Source organism: Cervus canadensis, chromosome 30 (assembly GCF_019320065.1).
Source record: "Cervus canadensis isolate Bull #8, Minnesota chromosome 30, ASM1932006v1, whole genome shotgun sequence".
NCBI lineage: Eukaryota > Metazoa > Chordata > Mammalia > Artiodactyla > Cervidae > Cervus > Cervus canadensis.
The window spans coordinates 4,576,630-4,586,436 of NC_057415.1; the positions used below are offsets into that span (position 1 = coordinate 4,576,630).

The following is a 9,807-nucleotide window of genomic DNA, read 5'->3' on the forward strand; positions in this document are numbered from 1 at the left end:
CAGCATTTATTGTTTACCAACATGGATTTTTAGGCTTAAAACAATCCACGACCATCCTCTGATCATTCCAAGGAGAAAATAGACCTTTCCTCTGGCTGACACCCCTTCCTCTGTGCCCCAACACCTCCGTGTCAAGGACTGTGCCCATCACTGAATTGGCTGGAAACAGGTGAAGATGGTCCAGTTAGAAGGGGCTGCACAGGGCTCCCAACCCAGATCTGTATCCTAGATCTCTCCTAAACCCCGCATCAGGCCCCAAGTAAGCTCAGGAAATAAGTCCAGCCTGTGTCTGGAGCCTTTGCGCAGATCAGAAAAGGACACATGAGGGGAGACCAGGGTTTTCCTTTCCCTTGCTGACTTCTGACAAGCTAGACTGTCTGGGAAAGTTTGCACGAAGGCCAAGTCTATGGCTAAACTCGGAGCTCCTCACGTTCCAGGACTGTCATTCCTGACCCTTTTCTTGGACAGTAAATAACTCTTGGCTTTGACAAACCAGCCCTGGTGACACATTGGTGATGGCTGTGGGTGGGGCAGAGTCTGGGTGTCTCCAAGCAGAGCATGGTGCTCTGAGCCTAGTCTCACCCTCTCGACTCCTATTTCCTTGTTGCAAAGATGGTGGTGACTGTGGCCCTGAGAGCGACCGGGGCCGGGGTCAGACGTCTTACAGTGAATCCTGTGATGCTCCACCAAGGCTCCGATACAGGGGAGACGCAGCCCCACAGCTGCCAGGAATATCAATGGTGGTGACTCACAGCTTGTCCTCAGGGGCCAGCACCTCACCCGGAAAGGCACTGGATTGCCCAAGTTACTGCCACTTTCAGGAGGTGGCTGATCCTGGGATACGAGTGCCCATCCTTTTCTTAACCTGGGACACGCAGGCTTTGGGGCTTCTTAAAGCATGTGAGGACTCAGTCACACCTGCCTTAGGGGTCAGCTTCTCCCACTCCTCAACCATGTCATACTCACTTCCCCACAGGCAGGAGAATGTCCTGCGCTCGCCTCAACAAAACTTCTGCCTGCAGCTCTCCCACCAGGGCACTCAGACTAAGTGGCTTTCCCGGAGGGTGGGAGGGAGGCTCCCGAGGGAGGGGCTGTATGGTACATGTAGCTGATTCCTGTTGTACAGAAGAGACCAGGGCAACATTGTCAAGCAATTATTCTCCAATTTAGAAATTTTACAAGGAACCAAAAAAAGACACATGGTATGAACATCACCCCAGAAAAATGACTCCTTTTGTAGCTAGAAGGAAAAAATTTTTTTCAGATGTATATCTTTGATGTTTATTTCCCTTTCTGGAAGCTATAGGGCTTCCCGGGTGGCTGAGTGGTAATCTGCGTGCCAATGCAGGAGACGCAAGAGATGTGGGTTTGACCCCTGGGTCGGGAAGATCCCCTGGAGGAGGGCGTGGCAACCCACTCCAGCATTCTCGCCTGGAGAATCCCATGGACGGAGGAGCCTGGCAGGCTACAGTCAGGGGGTTGCACAGAGTCGGACACGGCCGGAGGACTGAGTGCGCACACACTGGAAGCTATGGCTTTCCTACGGAGGCCTGGGGAGGGCCCGTGTGACCTCCAGGGACGACGTTCCAGTGACTCTAAGAATCTGTACATAAAGTAACTTGAAAGACAGATTGAAAAGGAATTCCAAATTCCACAGACTCGCTAAGGTGAGATGCTGGAAGATGGGTGTGAGATTAGCAGAGTTTTGAAGGAAAGTTAGGAAAGTGAAAGGCAAGGGGACGTGGGGAACTATAGAGGGGAGAGATTTTTCTCTAATTTCCTGGATTACTTTTAATGGTCAAAAAAAAAAAAATCCACATCTGTTCATATACTGCAAGAGTTCTTGTAATTTGAGAGCCTTTCAGGAGAGGGGAGGATGGCTGTGGATTTATAGGGTTAAATCTCATGACATGAACACGCAATGGGAGGCCCCACCTGTGTGTACAATGTACTTAAAGGATTAGAGCAAACTTTGGAATTATGTTTTACCTGGAGCAAGTACCTTACTCTTTAAGCTGCTATTTCCTTGAAGGAGGTGGGAGGAAAGAAAACCATGAATTCTCTCAGGTACTCAGGCGCATAAGACTCTCTGCTTGTGGGATTTAATGAAGATTTAAGTGCAGGTGGATAAAAGATGCATTATTGGTATATTTTATCTTAAATCTATTTTCAATACTTGTGATTCCAGTTCCAAGGTGGTGCCTGCCTGTGCCCTGAATGAAGACATTTTCAGGGCAATACAGAGGCCAGGGGGCCAGGGAAGCACTCGTCGTCTAAGGGGCTAGTGGGGGTAGAAAGGGGAATTTTTTATTTTTTCTGTCTTGGGTTAAAACTCCATGTGTTCTTTTTTAATGTGAAATTTAAAAACTTTTTTTTTTAACTGGAATATAGTTGCTTTAAAATGTTGTGTTAGGGACTTCCCTGGTGACTCGGTGGTAAAGAATCCCCTTTAGGAGACACTGGTTCGACCCCTGGTGTGGGAAGATCCCACAGGCTGTGGAGCACCACACAACTCTATGGCCCGGGAGCCACGCCTACTGAGCCCATGTGCTGCAGCTACAGAAGCCTGCTCGCCCGAGAGCCTGTGCTTCCCAGCAGGAGAAGCCAGCACAGTGAGAACCTCAGACACCGTAACTAGAAAGTAGCCCTGGTTGGATGCATGAGACAAGTGCTTGGGCCTGGTGCACTGGGAAGACCCAGAGGGATCGGGTAGAGAGGGAGGTGGGAGGGGGGATCGGGATGGGGAATACATGTAAATCCATGGCTAATTCATGTCAATGTATGACAAAAACCACTACAATATTGTAAAGTAATTAGCCTTCAACTAATAAAAATAAATGAAAAAAAAAAAAAAGAAAGTAGCCCTTCCTTGCTGCAACTGGAGAAAAGCCTGAGGACCAAGACAGACCCAGCACAGCCCCCACCCCCAAAGATGCCGTGTTAGTCTCAGATGCACAGCAAAGTGACCCAGATATACATATACATACGCCCCCTCCTTTTTGGATTTCCTTTCCATTTAGGTCACCACAGAGCACTGGGGAGAGTTCCCTGTGCTATCCCGTAGGTTCTCACTGGTTCACTACTTTATACATTTGTTGTTGCTATTCAGCCACTTAGTATTGTCCAACTCTTTGCGACTCAGTGGACTGCAGCATGCCAGGCTTCCCTGTCCTTTACTATTTCCCCAAGTGTGCTCAAACTCATGTCCATTGAATCGGTGAGGCCAATCAGATACATACAAGCATATATATGCCAGTGAATTTCCAAAGAAGTGTTGCTTCTTTGGAAGTGGCCCCCATGTTCCCTTCAGGGTCTTCAAGAAATACAAGTAAATACTCAACATTCTCAATTTTCCCAAAGGTATCCCTGGGCTAAAGGAGGTGATTATATTTCTTTCCGTTCCAGGTGATTAACCAATAACAGAGTGTTGTTATTGTTGCTCTTTAGTTGCTAAGCTGTGTCCAACTCTTTTGTGACCCCATGGACTGTAGACCCCCCGGGTTCCTCTGTCTGTGAGATTTCCCAGGCAAGAATACTGGAGTGGGTTGCCATTTCCTCCTCCAGAGGATCCTCCCAACCCAGGAATCAAATCCACATCTCCTGCATTGGCAGATGGATCCTTTACCAGTGAGCCACCAGGAAAGCCTGTAATGGAGGGTAAACCATTTATAAAAGAATGACCATCCTCTGCTATTCACTAAACTACTAATTTCCATTATTTATTCTCCATAGATTAGTCAGGCAGGTGGAGGGTGGGAGAACACGGTAACGAGAAAGACAAAAACTCAGTAGCATGCAGTCTTTAGGAAGCAGAAAATCACACGGAAATATGTCTAAAAACGGCACAGTACTTTATTTTAAAAACACTCAGGTGTTACAAAAAAATACATAGAAAAATAAAGTTTGATTGGGGTATTTGGCTAAACTTTGACTCACAGATTTGTGTATTAACAGACTGGAGCAGAGTTCGTTATACACATGGAGAACATAAACTCTTTTATTAAATAGGATAGACACAGGTCTGGGTCCGGGGCACACCCTCCAGTGTACCCATCAGGAACAGATCTATTAGCTCTTCAAATGTTGTTCTACCAGTTTGGCTATGGCTGAGTGACTATGGGGGAAAAACAAGATGGATTCACCAAACCAAATCATTCTAAACAAAGACTTTTTTTTCCCCCTTTTTGCAACACAGTGTACATCACAGTACAATGTTTAACACTTGCAGGTTTGGGGGCTGAAAGAATTCAATGCAGAGGGAGGCAGAGAAAGGGTTCTGACCAGAGAGCGAGCACTGAATGCTTATCTTAGGACATGTAAGCAGGAGAAAGCCCGGCCTCTGGGCTTCCATTTCTGTGCAGGCAACACGTGGCATTGGACAGTATTTCAGTGTGGAGCTCCAACGATATAAAATGGGGTGAAATGAACCAACCTTCTATCAACTTTGGCAGTTTTGCCACAAACAGTAAATTGGACCTTTTTAATAGGAGGAAATTGAAAGGTTTCTCACTGAACAGAATTAAGTAGCAGGATCAAGAGATTTCCAGGGCCTGGGGTACCTCATTAGGAACTGGCTTTTTTTTTTTTTCACGCTGATGTTGCCCCTCTCCCAGGTCACCTGAGATAACAGAATAAAAAGAGAAGCATGGCCAGAGTTTTCCTGTGCCCTCTTATTCTCTCTGAGGTCACCAGGTAACTCACTTGGGGGGAACCTCCACTTTTTTGATAAGCATTAAACACAGTTCCTGAAACATCTGGACAGTTTCATTGCTTGGTGATGAAAGCTACTATAATATGTTCTGAAAACGGTTTCCTTTTTTTCTTAGCCTCTTCCAGCAAAGTGCCATCAGGCCCGGCAGCTTGCTCATGGGCGGGGCTTCCTAAGGCCGACGCCCCCTTCCTCCACATCCCGCCCCTCAGCCCTGGATTCCCACCAGACAGCTCCATGGCACCTGACCCTTCACTCTGCGGTGTTCTTCCTTACGTGTGAAAGCTCACTACCTTTTACCTCCTCTGCCTGCAGGGATCCCAGAGGGTTTTGGCTTTGAATTGTAACAGCAGAGCCACCAGAAAGTCCTATAAAAGCAGCAGTGACCTTCTGCAGCTGTCATGTCTTTAAATAGATTTGGGATTTAATGCTGTATATTTTTAAAGAAAAGACATAAGAATTGTTAGGGTTTTTTTTAAAAAATGCATGTCTTTCAGCCAATTCAGAATCTGCTCCGCCACTACTTTTTTTTTTAAAACCCAGGAAGAGATAAAGCTTTGGTGGGGGGTGGGGGTGCGGGTGGGGGAGACCAGATCTCGGAGGCTAAATAAGGAAGGTGTATGTTAGGTGCAGTCATAAAAAGTCTGGGCTGAAAAAAAGTGCTTCAGTGGGTGACTGCCATGGAAAAGGAACAAAAAATAAAACCAGGAGGGAAGGAAGGAACTTAAAGAATTATGTGATCTGTCCCACTGTAGTATAAATTATAGCCCCCAAACTCCAGGAACCTTCTTATTCTGAATTCTCAAGCCCAGAGCAAAAGGTCCAGATGAAGATTTTTTTTTTTTTTTTTTAACCTTTTGCTAAGGACTCCTCCTTAGACCACTGTCTTGGATATGCGGAGATTCTCCTGGCCTGGGCTCACCTCCTACAATAGAGTTTCGTTTTTACAGCTTGCCTTAAGGCCACAGTGAGTGTGTCTTGTTCTGCACGGGCCACTCTGTAAATACTTAAGTTGGCATATTATTTTAAAAGGAATAATCAGAAGCTTCTATTTTCATCTCCTCCTTCCCATCTCCATATCCTGTGCCAACTTGTGCTGGGCACGAAAGGTTTCTCTGTGAGGTCCTCTGTTTCTGTCTGTTCCAGAGACAAAGAGAAACCTTGGCTGTGGTCCAAGGCCAGTGAGAGGCTCTTGACCTTCAGTTTATTTCAGTAGGTGACATCCTGAGCCATCCACCCCCTCCCCTTGTGTAACTGAGTGGATGCTCAGTTACACAAGAGGATGGAGTTGGAGGAACAGAATCCTCAGAAGTGATGTGGACAGATCCTGAAAAGTCACCCCAAGTGCTAAAAAGAACACTTGGCTCTATCCCTCCCCACTTCAAGCAGGGGTCTAAAAGCAAAAACGATTCCCCCTTCTATGTTGGGGGAACAATTTGGATATGAAATCATTCCCTGTCCCAGATCTTTCATTGGCCCCCAGTGAAGAATCTGGGATTTCCACACAAACCTCCACGTGTTCTAGTCTGTCTGTCTCTCACTGCCCAGTCCTTCCTGACCCTGGGGCCCTTCCGCCTTCCAGAGGGGCCACCTAGAGAAGACAGTTCTTGATCTAGCATGGATGTCAGAGCCGGTGTTACCAGAAAGCTGGGCTCCAGCCACCCAGGCAGTAAACATAGGGGTAGTAAGGGTAGGTATTGTGCAGGGAGATGAGGGAGCCCTGTGGGAAGCCCTCCTCTTTAAGAGCTGGCAAGGAAGGGTGCTTCTCCAGGTTGCCCAGGTCTGAGGTGAGCTGCTTCCGCTTGGTCTTATAGCGTCTGTTCTGGAACCATATTTTCACTTGGGTCTCCGTGAGCTTGAGGTTCTTGGCCAGGTGAGCCCTTTCAGGGGCCGACAGGTACTTCTGATGGCTGAACTTCCTTTCCAACTCAATGACCTGAGTGTGAGAGAAGGCAGCCCGGGAGCGCTTCTGAGGCTGCTTGGTGGCTGGGGGTAGGCTGGGAGGGTTTTCACAGTCCAGCAGATAAGTCTCTAAGTGCCCATCTGGAAAGGAGAGGGGAGAAGCCGGGAGTGGAAGGAAAACGTTACATGGTAGCAGCAAAGAGAACAGAATTCTATTTACCCTCATCTCTTCTGAGTGAACAAACAGCCCAGTCAGTTTGGATACATTGCACTAAAGAACTCCTTAGTTCTTATGACCAACCTAGACAGCATATTAAAAAGCAGAGACATTACTTTGTCAACAAAGGTCTCTCTAGTCAAGGCTACGGTTTTTCCCGTAGTCATGTATGGATGTGAGAGTTGGACTACAAAGAAAGCTGAGTGCAGAAGAATTGATGCTCTTGAACTGTGGTGTTGGAGAAGACTCTTGAGAGTCCCTTGGACTGCAAGGAGATCCAACCAGTCCATCCTAAAGGAGATCAGTCCTGGGTGTTCACTGGAAGGACTGATGTTGAAGCTGAAACTCCAGTATTTTGGCCATCTCGTGTGAAGAGCTGACTCATTTGAAAAGAGCCTGATGCTGGGAAAGATTGCGGGCAGGAGGAGAAGGGGATGACAGAGGATGAGATGGTTAAATGGCATCACCGACTCAATGGAGATGAGTTTGGGTAAACTCTGGGAGTTGGTGGTGGACAGGTAGGCCTGGCGTGCTGCGGTTCATGGAGTCACAAAGAGTCAGGATATGACTGAGCGACTGAACTGAACTGAAGAGTTCTAACTCCTAAGAACTCCTTAGGAGTAAGGAACTCCCTGAGTGGGGCTGCTGGCCAGTCATGTAGATTACGTGTTAGTTTCTTAGTAGTCATCAAGTCTCCAAAGTAAGAGAGGCTAGTGCTAGAACTTCCTGCCCTACTGCCCTGTAGAATTAAATAGGGGTTCTGTATCTGTCTGGAGGAATGGGAGACGGGAGGCAAGAAAGACTGAGAAATAAGATACCAGTAAAGTAGGGCCCCCAAGGCATCCAGAGGGGCATCCAGAGTTAACATTTGGGTGACATGAGAGGGCTAGTGTGGTAGGAGAGTTCATTTTCTGGCTTTAATCCCCTTTTGCTTCCCTTGTGGCTCAGCTGGTAAAGAATCCACCTGCAATGTGGAAGACCTGGGTTCAATCCCTGGGTTGGGAAGATCCCCTGGAGAAGGGAAAGGCTATCCACTCCAGTATTCTGGCCTGGAGAATTCCATGGACTGTATAGTCCATGGGGTCACAAAGAGTTGGACACGACTGATTGACTTTCCCTTCACTTTCCCTCAATGAACTGTTTCTCTCTCTCTCTCTCTGCAGCCATGTCCAAACTCTTTGCAACCCCATAGACTGTAGTCAGGCTCCTCTGTCCAGTGGGATTTGCAGTGAGCCAAGGCCTTACCTCATAGGAAGGGTGCCTGTTGTATGGTTATGGATACCTAGACTTATTGTGGTGATTACCTTGTAGTGTATACAAAGATCAAATTATTATGTTGTACATCTGAAACTAATAACATATTATGTACCAATTTTACCTCAATTAAAAATAACTGATGGGAAAAAAAAATAAGTCTACTCGAAATGTTTCCATGAGCTTATATAGCTCCTGGAGACCAGAGGGGCTCCTTGACTTACTAGTTTGCTTTATTTTTGGCGGGGGGGAGGGGGCTTATGCGGACCATTTTTGAAGTCTTCATTGGAATTGTTACAATATTGTTTCTGTTTTATGTTTTGGTTTTTTGACTGTGATCTTAGCCCCTCTACCAGGGATGGAACCTGTACCCGCTGCGTTGGAAGATGAAGTCTTAACTGGACCCCCAGGGAAGTCTCCAAGACTTATTGTGTGTGGGACTGGGAAGCAAAGGGCATCTTTGCTGATCAAACCCTGACTTATTAATATATTATTTATCAATAACTCGTTATATGTTAGTTATTGTAATCGCCAAGAGATAACTGGGGCTGGCGAGGATCAAGGGTCGAGAGGTGGCTGGGATTGGTGTCGGGGTTTCCATCTGGGACTGGAGCGCGGTGGGCGCTGTGTGCGTGCTCATCTTTTAGCCCTGGGCGCCAAGAACCCGCTGCGCGGGGCACCCTGCGGGGCGAATCAAGTTCATGTCTAAATCCTGCGCAGCCCCGATGCCGGGGCTCAGGGTTAAGCTCCGAGGCTCGCCCGTGGCAGAGGCCGTGAAGTCCCTTCGCCTGTCGCCGCGGGGCCCCGCAACCCTGCCGCCGGAGCTCCGGGAGGTTCGCCTAGCACCCGCCCTCACGCGGTTGCAGCCCGTGGGCCTGCCCATTTTTCCTGGGGGGGCCCAACCCGGCCCAGCCCGGCCTCTCCAGCCTCGCCTGCTTACCTGGTTCGGTCTCCACCGGCTTCTCGGCCTCCTCGCTCCCGGCGCGGGGCTGGTCGCTCTGCTGGTCCTCCTGCGCCCTGCCGCCTCTTCCTCCCTCGGACTCCGGCTTCGGGTCTCGCCTCGGGTACTGCTGACGCGAAGGCTGCGGCTGTGGGCTGCCCGCGTGACCTCCGCGCCGGTCAGCGCCGTCCCGAAGGATGTCCTGGATGAGGAAGGAGGTGAGTGGCTTGGTCTGGGTGGGCGGCACAGCCGGGGGGCTGCAGCCCGCGGCCCCCACGTTCCCCGGCCATGGCTCGGGAGTCCGGAGCATCCCAGCGTCTTGGCGCCGGCGCCCGCCCTCAGGCCCCAGATGCAGCGCCGAAGCTGCGCCCGCCGCTCCCGCACCACTTTCACTTTCCGCGGCCCCGCGCACTTATAGCCCTTGGGGCGCGCCGCGCCGCCTTCCCATTGGCCGCGCGCCCGAACCGCGCAGCTGATTGGCCGCCCGGCGCTCCAGGTGAACGAAAAGGGTAGTCCCTCGCACAGTCTCGGTCCAGTCTTTACCATAAAGGATTTCTTTCACAAGTTCCTTCTTTTTCAGGATCCCGGCTCGTTTTACCAGGCTGGGAGAGAAAACCAAAGCGGATCTCCTTTGCTCCAACCCACAATATGTTCAGCTGCTTCTGGGTAATCATGATGCAGAAGAGAAATACTCTATTTAGCTCTTAGAGATTGTTAAAGTGCCTTTGCGTGCGTGCAGAGTCGTGCAGTCGTGTCCGATTCTTCGTGATCTCATGGACTGCAGCC

General features: G+C 49.0%; 1 protein-coding gene across 1 annotated transcript; it reads right to left on the reverse strand.

Moving 5' to 3' along the window:
• Positions 1–3,977: 3,977 nt before the first annotated feature.
• Positions 3,978–9,402, reverse strand: NKX3-1 (NK3 homeobox 1). The gene is made up of 2 exons (XM_043453447.1): positions 9,022–9,402; positions 3,978–6,751 (listed from the first exon to the last, which is right to left on the reverse strand). Exons 1-2 carry the CDS (start codon positions 9,329–9,331, stop codon positions 6,345–6,347), a joined length of 717 nt encoding a protein of 238 aa, XP_043309382.1. The 5' UTR covers positions 9,332–9,402; the 3' UTR covers positions 3,978–6,344.
• Between the last annotated feature and the right edge of the window lie 405 nt (positions 9,403–9,807).